This window comes from Gopherus flavomarginatus, chromosome 1 (assembly GCF_025201925.1).
Source record: "Gopherus flavomarginatus isolate rGopFla2 chromosome 1, rGopFla2.mat.asm, whole genome shotgun sequence".
In the NCBI taxonomy this organism is placed as follows: domain Eukaryota; kingdom Metazoa; phylum Chordata; order Testudines; family Testudinidae; genus Gopherus; species Gopherus flavomarginatus.
Window position 1 is genome coordinate 269518855 of NC_066617.1, and position 16380 is coordinate 269535234.

The 16380-nt window shown below is 38.4% G+C and overlaps 1 protein-coding gene across 1 annotated transcript in view; it reads left to right on the forward strand.

Annotated features, from left to right (window-relative positions):
• Nucleotides 1-16380, forward strand: part of NALCN (sodium leak channel, non-selective) — a 343201-nt gene that overhangs the window by 285139 nt on the left and 41682 nt on the right. The window contains exons 17-25 of the mRNA XM_050937548.1: nucleotides 6232-6333; nucleotides 6743-6812; nucleotides 7989-8080; nucleotides 8255-8377; nucleotides 9800-9856; nucleotides 10453-10573; nucleotides 10675-10806; nucleotides 13684-13851; nucleotides 15929-16033. Of these exons, the coding sequence (XP_050793505.1) occupies nucleotides 6232-6333; nucleotides 6743-6812; nucleotides 7989-8080; nucleotides 8255-8377; nucleotides 9800-9856; nucleotides 10453-10573; nucleotides 10675-10806; nucleotides 13684-13851; nucleotides 15929-16033 (970 nt within the window). The remainder of the gene's footprint in view (nucleotides 1-6231; nucleotides 6334-6742; nucleotides 6813-7988; nucleotides 8081-8254; nucleotides 8378-9799; nucleotides 9857-10452; nucleotides 10574-10674; nucleotides 10807-13683; nucleotides 13852-15928; nucleotides 16034-16380) is intronic.

Below are 16380 nucleotides of genomic sequence, written 5' to 3' on the forward strand. Positions count from 1 at the left end.
TTTTAGAAACATCTGATCACATAAGAGAGACCCAGGAAGAAAAGCTTTTTGTTATATCCAAGTTTCATTAATAGTCCATTTTGCTTGACTAGTAAGATTCAAATTGTTTTAACAATACAGTCAAATTGAATAGCTGAAATGTAGTGTTGTTTGATTGTGTTAACAAAGTGCATTTGGCCTGCTGTCCAAACTGCCATAGTGAATGTAATCTATAAGATGACAGAAGTGGATGCTGGGATCCATCTGGTGCGTGCCCAGCTCTTCTGGAACATGAATATCAGGTTGTCCCAGACAACCATGACAAAAGTTTTTTGGAAGCATGAATCGCATGATGGAAAGATTCAGTGAGAGAACCTATCATCATCAGTAATGAATGAGTATGATAGTATTTTGTATATTGGGTTTACTGATGGAGCATTGCCATGTTCTATTAAAGATTCTGTCCAAAGGACTCACCAGGAGAATTGTATGTAACAGACAAAAATGTAGATAGGGACTCTGGTGCAGTTCAACTAAATGATGTTCATTTATGAAACAAGCCTCAAATTGCAGCGATACAGCAACATAAGCAGGGAATCTATACTTGATGTCAGAAACAGACCTCCCGATAAAGTCATCACACAGAGCACCACCTTCCGCAAAGCAAGAGGCCTCATACTGTTAGTGGAAGGTACAGTATTATAATCTACGTACAAACTGTTCAGCATCTTGCAGTGGCATGGAGTATTTAGCTGAATTACTGTCTGTTTTGCTTTTTTTTCAGGGGTTTTAAAATGGGAAGGAAATAATGTGAAGGGCTGCTGCCCCTTTCATTCATGACTTTGGACCCCATCAGCTTTTCCCTGGTAATGTATGGTATATGATATCCCTGTGGGATCTTGTCTTGCAACCAAGCTCAGTGTAATTTCTTCCTCTAACTTGACTAGTAATTTGTTCTTATTAAACATACTTTATTTCCTTTGTGCATATAGAGATCAACACAAAGGACTTTGCTGCAGCTGCATTTGCAGAGAAGGAAGGGATAAATTGCATCCAGAGCTTTGCATAGCAAGTAAACATTGCAACCAGCTTGACGTGTTTCTACTTGTCTTTCTCCAGTGTTTCCTGTCTCTCTCATTACATATTACTTAGGGTGACCAGATGTCCCAATTTTATAGGGACAGTCCTGATATTTGGGGCTTTTTTATATATAGATGTCTATTACCCCCCCCCACCCCATCCTAATTTTTCACCCTTGCTATCTGGTCACCCTACATGTTACATGACTGTCCAATCTCTCTAATACAGGGGTAGGCAACCTATGGCACACGTGCCGAAGGCAGAACGTGAGCTGATTTTCAGTGGCACTCACACTGCCTGGGTCCTGGCCACCGGTCCGGAGGGCTCTGCATTTTATTTTAATTTTAAAAGAAGCTTCTTAAACATTTTAAAAACCTTATTTACTTTACATACAACAATAGTTTAGTTATATATTATAGATTTATAGAAAGAGACCTTCTAAAAAAGTTAAAATATATTACTGGCATGCGAAACCTTAAATTAGAGTGAATAAATGAAGACTTGGCACACCACTTCTGAAAGGTTGCCAACCCCTGCTCTAATATCTAACAGAGCTAGTGTGACAGGGTGGACTAGGCCCAGAGGCCCCCTGCTGGAGGCCTCAGGGTTCTTCCACACCCATCCCAAGAAAGAAGCAGTGGAGAGGGCCTCCAAGCAGGCTAAAGTGGCTGCAGGGGAAGCAGCTAATCAGGGCCCAAAAGAGCCCTGTAAAAAGGAGCTACAGAATCAGAGACAGGGCAGTTCCTCGATAGAGCTGGAGTAGCGTGGATGGTGTGGCTGGCTGAGGGAACTGCAGCACAATGGACAGCCCTGTGCTAGCAGGGACCGGGAAAGCAAGGAAGAGTTCCTGGCTGGCTATTGGGGGTAAGACATCGGTGAAGGCTGGGTCCCCGTCCCCCATAGGCTACTGGGGAAGGGCCTACAATTGGACATCAGTAAACCCCCAGAAGGGAACTGAACTGTCAGGAGACCCAGTTGAAGACTGAGGCCAAAACAGACTAAGAGAGCAAAACCATTGCCTCCAGGGAGGAAGTTCTGGGGATATGGCCCAATGGCAGGACTGCGACTGGTTTAAAGACCACAGACACACCCAACCAGAGGGGGTACTTGTGAGAGGTGGGTGCCATTACAGCTGGTTGTAAAATGTGGGAGGGGGAGGGAAAATTGTGATGTGGTGATTTTTTTACACCATTTTTCAAAGAAATTTCAAAGTTTTTGAAATTTTTTCCTGGCTCCAATTCATAAAGGTTTATCGTACTGAGAGAGGATTTACTCTGAACTCTTAACTGAGTGCAGAGCACTTAGGGCTAGATTTTAAAGAGTATTTAGGTGCCTTAAGGTGCAGCTAGGCACTTAGTAGGATTTTCATCAGCACCTAGGCATCTCACACCCATTGAAATCAAGGGGAGTTAGGCAACCGGGTGCTTCTGGAAATCCCACAAGGTGCCTATTTGCCATTTAAGGTGCCTAAAATATCTTTAAAAAATCTGACCCTTAGCAATTGGGAGAATGGTTGGGCACATTTCGGCACTTGCTAAGGATTCATAAAGGGAAACGTTCCCAGAGAGTAGAGGATGGCAGAAGAGAAAAGTAAGGAGATGTTTAGTAAACAAGCTAAGGAACTTGTAAAACTGTCTTCTCTGTCACATCATCTGTGGCGCTGGGAGTGCTGCTCCTGCCAATTTGCATTATCTATTTCAAGTCACTTGGTCTCAGTCCTGTAGCGCTGGCATTGCATCATTTCTCCATTGATTTCAACAGGGACTTCTGGACTCTCAGCATTTTTGAAAATCAGACAACTTATGTGGGCACCTAGATGTGGACTTAGGAACCAAACTTTAGGCAGTTACTTTTTAAAAATCTTGACAATAATCTTTCAACAAGTCTGCTCCTTTATCCAGGTCTATTCCTTTATAGTATTTATTTAATTAGCTTCGTTATTCATGTAATAATATGGCACAAGAATGTAGTCACAGGAAGAATTTAGTATCTTGGTTGCAAGCAGTGTTCTCTTTTATTATCTACAGCAAGGAATTGTGTTCTCCACTCACAAAGCAACTGGGTGTCTAAATGAGTTGTGTACAAGCATGTGAAAACATTTATGTGGAAGTCACATGTGGATGTAAGGAAACAATTATTTCTGGATAATAAAATACAGATGCATGTGCCTAAGAGCACAATAATTCATATTCACAAAGATACAAATACAAACTGTTCCATTATCTCAATGAGAAGCTGTTATAGGAGAGAACTTGCACATCAAAACCTACTATTGTCTCTGCTTTGGGAGACCTTAGTGTCATTCTAATGGAGTCAGGTAGAATCCATTTCTCAAAAATAATGATTATTCTTTTACGCAGAAATTACATAGTTATTCAAAGAATATTTTTGTTGTCTCTTGAAATGATTACATTACATTATCCTACATCGCATAATGCTTTAAAATTCATTGTATTCAGATATTGGCTGAGATACTGTAAACTGTATTGCTCTGCAAGACATACTGCAATTTTCTTAAATGCCATTCTATTTCTGACTATTCAGTATAATGTTATCTAATGTGTTCTTGTAATAAGTGTATAATATTGCGTGTTAGTGGGATTCTGGTGTAATGGATGATGAAAAAATAGGCAGGCATTATACGCTTATTTGCATGACAGATCTCTCAGTGGATCCACATTCCTTTCATCTATCTGCTTAAAACCAAGAGAAGGAAAACAACAGAGAAGAGTGAAAACAGATATCCACAGAAATATTGGAAAGAAAACAGTTATCCCCTAAAAAGCAATAATTGCCTTCATGAGATCGCATCCTGCCATATATAATTGTACAATGTTATTTAGAACAATGTGAATAAACATGTATTCAAGGGCTCAAAGTGTTAGTGAATGGTGTGATGTATACAAAGGGTTCATATTCATAATACTCATATATGTTATCAGATATAAGGCAATAGCAACTGAAAATAGAGAGATTGCACCTTCAAGTCTCAACTTGCTTTTATGAAATATTTATATTTGGTTTATATCTGTTTCACTGATGAATTTCAGAAGTCTTAACTTACATCCACCTGGTGGCAGCCTTGCACATAGATCCTGGATTGAGTTTAACAGACTACTGACTGGAACAGCCAGACTGGCTGCCACAATGCCACAATTTGGTTTAGCCAATGACTGTGGGACAGTGATGCAGGCAGTCAAACATGTGGTGGAGGAGTGCACAATTAGAAGATGAGTGGGTGGACTACCACACCTTGCCACCCTCAATGATGCAAGTTAGATGGTTGAATAATCTAGATATCAACTTGTGACTCATATCAATGAAGAAGATGTAACACAAAATAAGATCAATCATTATCCCTGGGTGTTAATCCAAGGTTGCAGTGTTCTTGGCAAGTAAAGATTTTTTCACAAATGTGACCTTTTCAAATATTCCTCTGGCATAAATATCCTTTCTTTCAACATCAGGCATTCATCTCTTCTCTTTAAATCTAACTTTTATTTTTTTCTTGACCAAAAATGTTTATTTTCAGGCAGTACAAAAAAAATGCCCACATTCCTATTAGGTTGGAGTGCTCTGTGACGCTTTCCAGGGGTACCCAACATTGTGAGGCAACTCGCTACCACCTGCCCTTAGCATTGGGAAGCTTTGTCTGTGCCAGCCATGGGGTCAGCTCCCCAACTCTACTGGCTGCAGGCAACACCAGAACTCCCGTCTATGCCTTGCAGGCCCCACTGCTACTGTGCAGATTAGAGACAGGAATGCTCCAACCCTGAAGCCCCCGGAGCATCTCCTGCATCGTCCAGCCGCTTGGTCCACTGGACACTCGGTGTTCACAGATGTGTTACTTCCAAAGAAAGAGTACAGCCCAGCTTTACTATTTTCGCCTCACACCAGTGCTCTGCTTAACTCATAGCACTTAGATTTGTTTATAGTGAAATCAAGTATAAGTCTAACTAAACATGGAGATGCAAGTAGAAGTAATGGAAACAAATGGTTACATATAAAGTAAAATCATAACATTCATTCTAGATCCTAGACTTATATAGCAAAATATTATCATGTCTAATGAAATATTGCTCACCAGCACTTCACAGGCAGACCCTCTTTTCATGGGACAAGAACATTGTCAGCTTGCCTCTTCAATGAAGGATTCAGGGCGTCCCTTGTCCCCCTAGCTATATCAGAACAATCCTTTGTCACACCTGGCTGCTGATCGTTTCTTCCTGTAGATTTCCAGCCTTGTCCAATTTAAACCATATTAAACCAGTCATAAGAAAGCACTTAAGTGTGTGCTATAAGATGTAAACAGTTACTTAAAGTTAAGTACATGCTAATGTGCTTTCCTGAAAAGGGCTCTGTCCTGAATTGCAGCTTGTATTTGTAGAATTTCCTATTCATTATGGAGAATAATAATAATAATAATAATAATATTGTTTATAAACATTGGTATTATTATTACACCATTATATAGTAGTTGTACCTAGAAGCCAATCAGGTTGGGTTCCCATGGTGCTAAGCACTTTGCAAGCATATAGAAAATTGAAGTCCATGCCCCAAAAATCTCACAGTCTGAAAGACATGAAAAATAAATCCATTCTTTTTGGTTTAAAAGTGATTGCCCTGTGAAGAGCCAGCACGTATCTGAAAGTTTCCGTAATAATAATTAATGGGAGGTTATGGCATGAGTAACAGTCACAGAATAAATTTGGATCATTTCCAGTGGACTAGGGTGATGGATTTGTGCATTGGCCCAATTTATACATGTGAACGGACTCTGGGGGAAGCACATTTGCTATAGCAAATCCTAAAAAGGAGATCCACAAATGAGGCACAGTGTTCCAACAAGGAGAGGTCATAACGAAGGTCCTGTCATTGATTATACAACAGGATGAGGAACCTTTGCATCTCATTTGGCTTTGGGAATATGAATATCTTTTTAATGCGAAATACGACTTGCCCTTACTATTGTTCTGTTGTCCTATATATTGTTTTCTGTGAAGCTGTGCTCTTGCATTCCCTCAAAACTATATGTGCCAGTTGTGACATGCCAAAAGTAATAACAGCATGTCTGTCTGTTTCCAGCAGTGCAATTATTTGGTCTCACTTTGTAAAAAATTGTTTACAGTGGAAGTTCCTATTGTTTATCATAATCACAATATTTCTTTTTAGGGCCTGCACTAGACAACGCATGCTGAGTGGATCCTTTGAGGGGCAACCTGCAAAGGAAAGGTCAATACTTAGTGTCCAGCATCACATACGGCAAGAGCGCAGGTAAACACAAACAGGAAAAGTGTTTTTAAAATAATCTTAAAATAAATTCAATGAATAGAGTTAAACTTGCACAATGACTCATACAAAGAACTAAGTTGTACATTTTTTATTGTAACAATAATGAAATTCATTGTAATACATAAATGGGGAAAAGGCCTTTTTATTTCAAATGTCATTTTCTTCACTGACTGCGGAACTATCAGTTTAAAGATCAGAAGGAAAATAAATTGGTTTATGTTAGATAGGCTTAAAGACAATTGAAGAACATAAAAGCTTCTCATGTAAGCTAAGGAAAAATGATAAGAATTTGAGATACTGTATCTGGAGAGCAGTGCTTTATAATGGCCATCATATAAAGGTCAAGGTTTGATCTTGAGATTTACTATCAAATTGATTATGATTGTTTCAGGTCACTAAGACATGGTTCCAACAGCCAGCGAATCAGCAGGGGAAAATCTCTTGAAACCTTGACTCAAGATGTAAGTCCAAACAAAAATGATGGTTTTAGTTGTGGAACATAGGAAAGATTAATATGCACTACAATCACCGTACAAGTCTAATGCCTATATAACATTCACTTTCTAATCTGTGGCTTGAGATCTTATTAGGAAATCAGAAGACAAATAGGATAATACCATTAATATTGTCTTCAGAATAAACACCATATTCACACATGTGATAGATTTCCTTATTTTTCAACACTTGCTTACACAGCAAATTCGCTGAAGCTGCAGGTAGTACTGATCCACTACTTTGCCATACAGGGCAGCCTACCTTGCATGTCCCCAGTGAAAGTTTAAAAAATATCATCAGCCTTGTGAGACTTATTGGATCAAAACCTTGCCGTGTCTACCAACTTTGAAGGGGTGTAACAGGAACAAATTTCACTGTGGCATATTTTCACAAATCGATGCCATTTTCACTTCTGGAAATTTGTAATGAAATTTTGCTGAAGTCTCTGATTTTAACAAGGAGAATTTCAAGACCGAAATGGGAGTTTTCAATCCCTCTAGTTTTATGCTCCCATATTCTTTTCTAGATGTGCACTGAAGTAAAGGATAAGTAAATATAAAGGGTGCAGCTTTTCTACTATTACTTTGCCTAGGGCCAAAAATAACTGTCAGCACATAGCTGCACCATGGCAAACTAAGGAAGCAGTTGTGAGTCTGAGCAAGTACCAGATTGCTTCCCTCTTAGAACCAGCTCAGCTCCATTGGCTCTGACGGTTCTGACACCCTCTACCCACTCCCTGCACACCTGTTATATAGACACTGTTCTGCCCCTGTGTTTGGACCAGAAATACATGCAGCCTGCTCAATAGACTGAGGAAGAGTCTAATGCCTCGTATTCCCCTATGTGAGCGCAATCTTGCCCTTAACAACTATGATGATGTTCAATAAAGATAGGAAGAGTTAATGCAGTAATAAAGTTGAATTCACTGAGGTTGCACCAGGGGAATTAACAACAAAATTTGATTCACTGAAAGTAACCAAGCATATGCTGTAGCACATACCATCCAGTATGCTTGGCTTGCATGATTTATAGTGCATTTAGAAGCGAAGACTTCACAATTTGAATGCTTCAGTGTAAAAGATTATATCTTGCTCTCATCTTTAAAGGAAAAAACACATTTTAAGTAATCGTTTTGCCTCTAGCATTCTAATACAGTGAGATACAGAAACGCACAGAGAGAAGACAGTGAGATCAAGATGATCCAGGAAAAAAAGGAACAAGCTGAAATGAAAAGGTATTTACAAACCAAAGATTTGAAAATGCACTTTTCAGTTTGAAATGTTGGTATTGTATGATGGAAAAAAAGCAACCTAATAGCTGCGGTGAAATAAAAACAAAATGATAATGGATGTTTTTGATGGATGTCTTTTGCGTAACATTAAATATATTATGTATTATTTTTTAAAAGGAAAGTCCAAGAGGAGGAGTTGCGAGAGAATCATCCATATTTTGATAAGCCACTTTTCATAGTTGGTCGAGAACACAGATTCAGGAACTTTTGTCGGGTGGTTGTGCGTGCTCGCTTTAACGCGTGAGTGTATTACTTTTCAGTAGTGAGTTTGTCCAAATACTTTCTTTATGAGTTAGTCTATTTATTTTGAAAGGAAATGTATATGCAACTAATCCATAGCATCTAAGAGTTAAACTAGCCATGATATAATCTCATTGCTAGAGAAAAAGAAACAAAAGATATAAGCTCATGAAGACAGTCCAAGATCATGAGATGAGATAAGGAAGCTGCAGGCATGAGGTAGGCAGAAAGGGGTAAAGCTTCAGCTGCCATCTTTAAGCTACAGTGAATCAGCCTGTCACAGTAACCAATAGCAGATTGGGGACAGGAGTGGAGAAGAGAATGGTACGTATGTATGTTGATGTCAGGCCTGCTCATTCTAAGTAATGTGCATGTGTTTACTACATGGAATCCTCTTAAAGCGAAACCTTGCCCCACAACAGAAGAATATCACTATAAGCAGATGTTCATGATGGGCCTCACCCTGTGAGGTGCTGAGCACCTTAATTCTCGTTACAGTCCTCTCAGCACCTCTCAGAGTGGGATCATATAACCAGAATTTCATTGTGCACAGTGAAAAGCACTGAAACAATTTGGGGCTTTCATTCTGTTTCACTACAAACTGAGTTTCCCTACATCCAAGTTCACTATGACTGGGTTCTTCTGTATGTATATGTGCTCCTCTCTTCTCAGTTTCACAGTGCAGATGCCATTGAAGGCAACCAGATTTACATCATGTACCTGGGAGCAGAAATTTATCCATTCCTGGGTTTTAGAAGATACTATGAAGAGGTTATTTTGAGTTTTATAGCTGAAGATTGTTAGGCTTGGGAGCTTTTTTATATCAGTGGATTTAAGGGTCAGGAAATTAGATGAGAAATATCTGGGAATATTAATGAGAAAATTATTGAACTAAGTAATTAAAGAAGATTGGACCAAAAAAGTGAAGCCACTTTATACCAGCTGAGGACCCAGCCAATGAATTGTGATACAAGATGAAAGGGCTTTTAGGGAAACTCTTTGAAACATGAAGCTGTGTGTCAGGTGGGTTGTTTCTCTCAGAAAACAAAACTGAATAAAGTAAGCTATTAATTGTAGAAGCTGGACTCAGACTTAATTACATTTTAAATTAAAAGTTTTTAAAAGCCAATCTAAAGCTATCTTGCTCAGAGCTGTGCCATAAATTAAACTACTGCTAACTGTTTTGATTGGTAATTTGAACTAAAATTACCTGACACAAAAATTGGGTAAATAAAACTTAAAACAACTTTTTTATAAAAAGTAGCATTTGAGCATTAAATCATAGAAAATGTCATGGATGTCAGGCTTTAAGCTAGACAGTTAATTGCTGTGAGGTGATGCATGCACACTACAGTTATAATAATGACCACTGAAATGCAATTTAAATTGCTGAATTTTAGATATCTCATTTTCCTTTTATAGTTCTAAAACAGATCCTGTTACCGGAGCTGTGAAAAATACCAAATACCATCAGCTATAGTAAGCATTGCAAAAGTAATTTCATTTGTTTGACTGCATTTTGCATATCAATGTGGATTATACTTTTTGGTTTAAAATATCTCTTTTTTGTGTTTTTTGTTTGTTTGTTTGGGTTTCTGGGGTGGGGAATTGTTTTCTTCCATTTGTTTGTTCTGTTATTTCTCTAGTTTTACTATGTATTTCTGACATGACGAAACTTTTCAAATACCTCCTTCCAGACTTTTCACTATGGCTACACTCACACTTTACAGCGCTGCAACTTTCGTGCTCAGAGATGTGAAAAAACACCCCCCTGAGCGCTGCAAGATACAGCGCTGAAAAGCGTCAGTGTAATCAGGGCGGCAGCGCTGGGAGCGCGGCTCCCAGCGCTGCACGCTACACTCGTAAGGGATGTGGTTTACATGCAGCGCTGGGAGAGCTGTCTCCCAGCGCTGCCGCTCCGACTACACTCACACTTCAAAGCGCTGCCGCGGCAGCGCTTTGAAATTCCAAGTGTAGCCATACCCAGAAAACACTTTAGCTAGACTGTATTTTTAATAGAGATTTAATGACACTGATCAAGTTTCTCTTTAATGATTGTCGTATATTTTTGACAGTGATTTGCTGGGATTGGTTACTTACCTGGACTGGGTTATGATCATTGTTACTATATGCTCCTGCATTTCTATGATGTTTGAATCCCCCTTTAGAAGAGTTATGCGTGCTCCAACACTCCAGGTAACATTACTGAATCATCTCACACTTAATAAAGCAAAACCATCTTATTTTTCTCCACTGCTTATTACTAAGTTGTGATTGATTTCTGCTTTGATTTTCAGATTGCTGAATATGTTTTTGTAATATTCATGAGCATTGAGCTTAATCTGAAGATTATGGCAGATGGCTTGTTTTTTACACCAACAGCTGTCATAAGGGACTTTGGAGGAGTCATGGATATATTTATATATCTTGTAAGTTTTTATATTTAAATACTTTCTTGTAACATTTTTAATTTTCAGCTTTCTGAATATGTATTTATTAAACATTTGTTTTTTAAAAATGAAATCATGCAGAATTGCGAGGGTCATTTGAGCACACAGTCACCACAGTTTCACATGCAAATTTGACAACTGTAGTTGCAACTGTGTATCTAAGTATCTGAATATTGATGTGCATCCCAAATTGTGGTAAATTCAAGAGCTAATGTAGGTTTCCCATTGCATAGTAATTTCTCTCCATGTGTATACTTATTTATCTAATACATCTGACCTTCTTTCCTTCCATCTTTAGATCTAGATCCTAGATCCTGGACCCTGTTCTATCCCTTTTATGCAGGGGAATCCGCTGGTGTAGCTGGCTCTGCACTATTCATTCCTTGCCTTCCCATCTCATCCCCCAATTCTCCTCTTTGGAGAGGGCATTACCAGATGATAGATGTTAGTTAGGATTGAATCAAACGTGGCTACCTATAGTAGATCTGGTCAAAAAAACTTCAATATAAAAGGCAGTTGTGTTGAAATTGAAACTTTTTGCAGGAATATGTTGATTTTAACTAAATTTTCAGTGGGAAAAAGTTGAAATGAATTATTTTGACTTTTTCCTTTTGTTTTTCAAAACGTTTCATTTCAATAAGCTAAAAATCTTTCATTTCAGCTGTATAGATTTGATTCTTTTAGCTTTGACTCTTATATTAACTTAAAATGTCTTTTAATATATATTTACATATACATTGTATTTAAAATCTCATACAATATTATAATGCTTTGATGACAGCAAAATGAAACATTTTTACCTTATTGAAGTAATGCATTTTGATAGTCCCAAATCAGAATGTTTGTTCTACAGGAAGTTTCAAATTTTCAGTTTCTTGTTTAGGTTCAGAAAAAAAACAATTTGCAAAATGTCAGAATTTCTCATGCAATGGAAATACTATTTTCTGAACAGCTCTAAAGTCTACTTTTCCTTTTTTTGTAAAACACTGTGCCTGCCAGTGTCAACAGATGAGTAATAAATATTAATAATAAGAGATTATACCCAAAAAACAAACAAACAATGAACTCAGTGATTAATACAGTACAATATAAAATGTTTTTTCAGTCTGAACTGAGCTGCTAAATTAAATGAATTTAATGGGTTTGATTAACTCTTGGATAGATTGGTCTGTATCCCAGATGTGCTGCATTTAAATTGTCGTGATCAATCTGTACTCAGAGTTTCTAGTAGCATTGGTTTGTCAAAATTCCTCTTTTTGTTGTTTTTTTGTTTCTTTTTGTGTTTGGAGGAAAATCATGTTTTATCTAAGTCTTCTAAACATTCCTAGAATATTGAGAGGATACCAGAGAAATTCAGTAACATCTGCTTATCCGTTTTGTTTTGCTAGACTGGTTGTTTGTTGTTTTTTATTTAGTTTTTTAAAAATCACAAGTAATTTTTTTTGTTGCTTTTAAGCATATTGGCAATAATCAGCTGGATCCTACATTCCTTGCGCATCTACAACTAAGTAATCCCCCTGTCTAAGTCACACTTTATATTAAGGATACATTTATAAATAAGAACATAGAATTTAAGAACGACGATACTGGTTCAGATCAATGATCCATCTAGCCCAGTATCCTGTTTTCTGAAAGTGGTCAGTGCCAGATGCTTCAGAGGGAATGAGCAGAACAAGACTATTATCAAGTGATCCATCCCCTGTCATCCAGTAGGGTGACCAGATAGTCAGTGTGAAAAATTGGGACAAAGGGTATGGGGTAATAAGTGCCTATATAAGACAAAGCCCCGAACATCGTGACTGTCTCTATAAAATCGGGACATCTGGTCACCCAATCATCCAGTCCCAGCTTCTGGCTCAGAGGTTTAGGGACACCTCAGAGCATGGAGTGGGAAAAAAGTGTATATAAAATACTCTATAAAGAGTTAAGAAATGATAAACTGACATTTTAATAAATAGCTAATCAGTTGTTATAATTGTTATAGAGTCCAGCAGATAATATGTTGTTTATAAACATGGTTCATAACTAAGGCTACGATTTAGAAATGGCATTCACGGATTCCATGACTTTACCGAACCTCTGTGACTTTTTTGAGTTCAGCTGTCAACAGCTGAAGCTGGAGCTGGAGCTGAGGCTGCGGTTGGGGCTGGAGCCAGGGATATGCTCCCCAGTCCCACAATGGGGGCTCCAGCTGAGGCCGTGTGCCCCTGTCCCGTGGCTTCCTCAGGGGGCTGCAACCAGGGCTGTGCACCTCTGCGCCCCGCAGCTTGTACGGTTATTTTTAGTAAAAGTCATGCACAGGTCACGGGCTCCATAAATTGTTGTTTGTTGCTGGTGATCTGTATGTGACTTTTACTAAAAATAACCGTGACAAAATCTTAGCCTTATTTATAGCCATCTATAGCACCTTCTGTAGACGTATATGTATATGTTTGTATACATGTGCATGCCCCTCACTTTGAAGAAGCTAGTGCCAGTAGTTGCCTTACACTTGAATAGTTCTCATCTTTAGAAAAATGCAGGAATTACATTGTGCCCCTGGGCAAGGCTCTTTAGCTCAGGTTTTTAATGATATATATGCTCCTAAAGATGCAAGTAGGTACCTAGTGGAATTTTCAAAAGCGCCTAGATGCCTAACTCCCACTAGGGAATCCCTCACCAAAATCCCATTAGGCGCCTATCTGCATCCTTTAAAAATCTAGCCCCTATGCCTTCTCTCCCCACAAGCACACCCCAAAAGGGACAACTATAATCGTCTAAGGAATACTTGCAAGTTTGGCTTGATGTTCTGTTTTATCATAATTTGTAAAATAATATATTGCAATCTGGATTGCTCATTCTTTCTCCCCCTCCAAGGTAAGTTTGATATTCCTTTGCTGGATGCCTCAGAATGTTCCTGCTAAATCTGGAGCTCAGCTCTTAATGATACTACGATGTCTCCGACCCCTTCGCATTTTCAAACTGGTGCCACAAATGAGGAAAGTTGTACGAGAGCTGTTTAGTGGCTTCAAGGAAATCTTCTTGGTATGTGCCAGTTATTTTGTTCCTATGATAAAACAAGATGGAGAGTAACGATGTAAAATGTCAAGTACCAGAGGGGTAGCCCTATTAGTCTGGATCTGTAAAAGCAGCATAGAATCCTGTGGCACCTTATAGACTAACACGTTTTGGAGCATGAGCTTTCGTGAGTGCATGCATCTGACGAAGTGGGTATTACCCATGAAAGCTCATGCTCCAAAACGTCTGTTAGTCTATAAGGTGCCACAGGATTCTTTGATGTAAAATGTATTTCTGTAATTCAGCTTTGATTTTTACTATTTTTTTTTACAAGTTGCACTCTGTTTATACCTCATAAAGAAAATGCATTGTAACTTACCCTTGGAGTTTAAAAAGTAACAAGTTAAAAAAGAAATTACCAATATAAAGTCCACTTGTTTTCATTCATACTTAATAAGGATGTAGTAATAATTCTTTCACAAGTGACTTTGTTTATTCAGCATATCTTAGTTCTGATGTAGACAGCAGGATTCTCGAGAGATGAAATAATGCAATTTCTGCTGGGGGAAGAGGATGAGAGACAGGCTGCTTTCGTAGCTGATCTACAGAAACCTAAGAAAACTCAGACTTGCAGGGACGAGAGTCTTTGTCATTCCCAGTTCTTGTTCTGAGACAGTTGGAGGGAATCCTGTCTCTGACTGCAGCTCTGGAAATGGTGGTAGAGCAGAGTTGCCTGGAATACAAGAATTCTGTCTCATAAATTTTTTTTGAAGTTTTGGCATTTGGTTTTATTCCTCATTGAGATAAAACCAAGATATTTTGAATTTTTTTGGACAAATAAGAGAGAGAGAGAGAGACGCACACACACATGTTCGCGCACACACACACACACACACATCCTATTCAGAATAGCCAATAACCTAGTGGTTAGAGCGCTTATGTGGGATACGGGAGGCCCAGGTTCAAATCTCTGTTTTAGTGGTGGGATCCCAGAACCCATTATTAGTGTCTGAGGAATAACAGCTCTTTCTCTCTCTTCCCCCCAAGTGTTGTGTGTGTGTTTTGTTCTAGAATTTTTTTCCAGGATCAGGTCTAAAAACCTTGAGAGTGTGATAAGATTTTAGACTGGGCATGAGGGTTAGGAATAAAAGCTTGCAATTTTTGTCTTATATATTTATTATATACTGTGTTATGTATTCATGTATATTGTTTGGTTATAATAACAAACTAGTCTCTTAATAAAGGGACAAGGGTCATTAGTTGAAGGCCACTGTTTAACTTACTTTATCTCCGTTACAACTTGTTATGATGTAAACATTTTAATTCATTTATGTCTCACTCCTGTTTGTAGCTGCTCTGGTGTTACAGAGCCAAAGAGCCGATAGAGGCAGCACATGTTAATTAATAAGGCCTGATCTAGCAAAGCACTTAAGCATGGTTTAACTTTAAGCACATCAGATGTCCCATTGAAGTTAATTGGAGTCTTCTCGTGCTTAAAGTTAAGCAACTGTGTTTGTACAGCACCTACTGCAGTGAGGTCCTGGTCCCTAAGTAGGGCTTTGAGATGCTATCATAATACAAACAATAAGAAGAGTGTCAGTGCTTGCTGGTCAGGGCCTACACTAAAGGCCAATAGCTTAAGCTTCATAGGAAAATCTACAAAGAAAAAAACCCCTGTGCTTGTCTGATTGAAAAAGCCAAAATTAGTATGGAGTGCAATGATATTTCAGGTGGCTGAAATGGTATCGCCAAAAAGATATGGTAACAAAAGTTTTAAACTTAAAAAAATAGTTTTATTAGTTTCAATGGAGACATTATTATAAAATGATGCATTGTTATTCATAACACATAATGCATAAGTTAGAATTCATAACACAAAGAAGTTTAGGGAGAGCCCCATGTTTAAAAGTTTGGAGCCAGACCTTCCAGTGCAGCTAAAGTTGGAAGTGCAGTGACTAAAAATTCAATGGAGAGTGCCTGTCATAAAAGCCTGTAGGTCAGCATTATGCCACCAAAGGCTCATTCTTGAACTGCACCAGAGGATCTAGCCCTTCACCTCCAGTCTTAGGAGAAAAGTTTGACTATATTTACATCACTTTCACAGGTGTCCATTCTTTTGCTGACATTAATGCTCGTTTTTGCAAGCTTTGGAGTTCAGCTTTTTGCTGGGAAACTGGCCAAGTGCAATGATCCACACATCATCGCAAGGGTAAGAACTTCTTTTCTATTTCAAAATACTAGTATACTCCATCCTCTCTGGGCAATGGAGAAAACAAGTAGGAAAAATGACAATCATTCAGTATGAAAAAGAGAAACTGTGTGGCATTTCATGTATCCAAAAAAGTGAAGGGAGAGAGAGGATTTCTGTATTCGTTTGCACAGTTAGAACAAAATGTTTTTTTTTAAATTCAAGCTGAAAATAGAAAATAAGCTATTGTCACCTGTTGATCCCCAGTAATGCATCTGGCAAAGTGCATGCAGTAGAGAAAGATGTGCTCCCAGTCCTAAGAAGTGTAAGCCAAAATTTTCAGACCCAGGTACCCACAGTTAGGCACC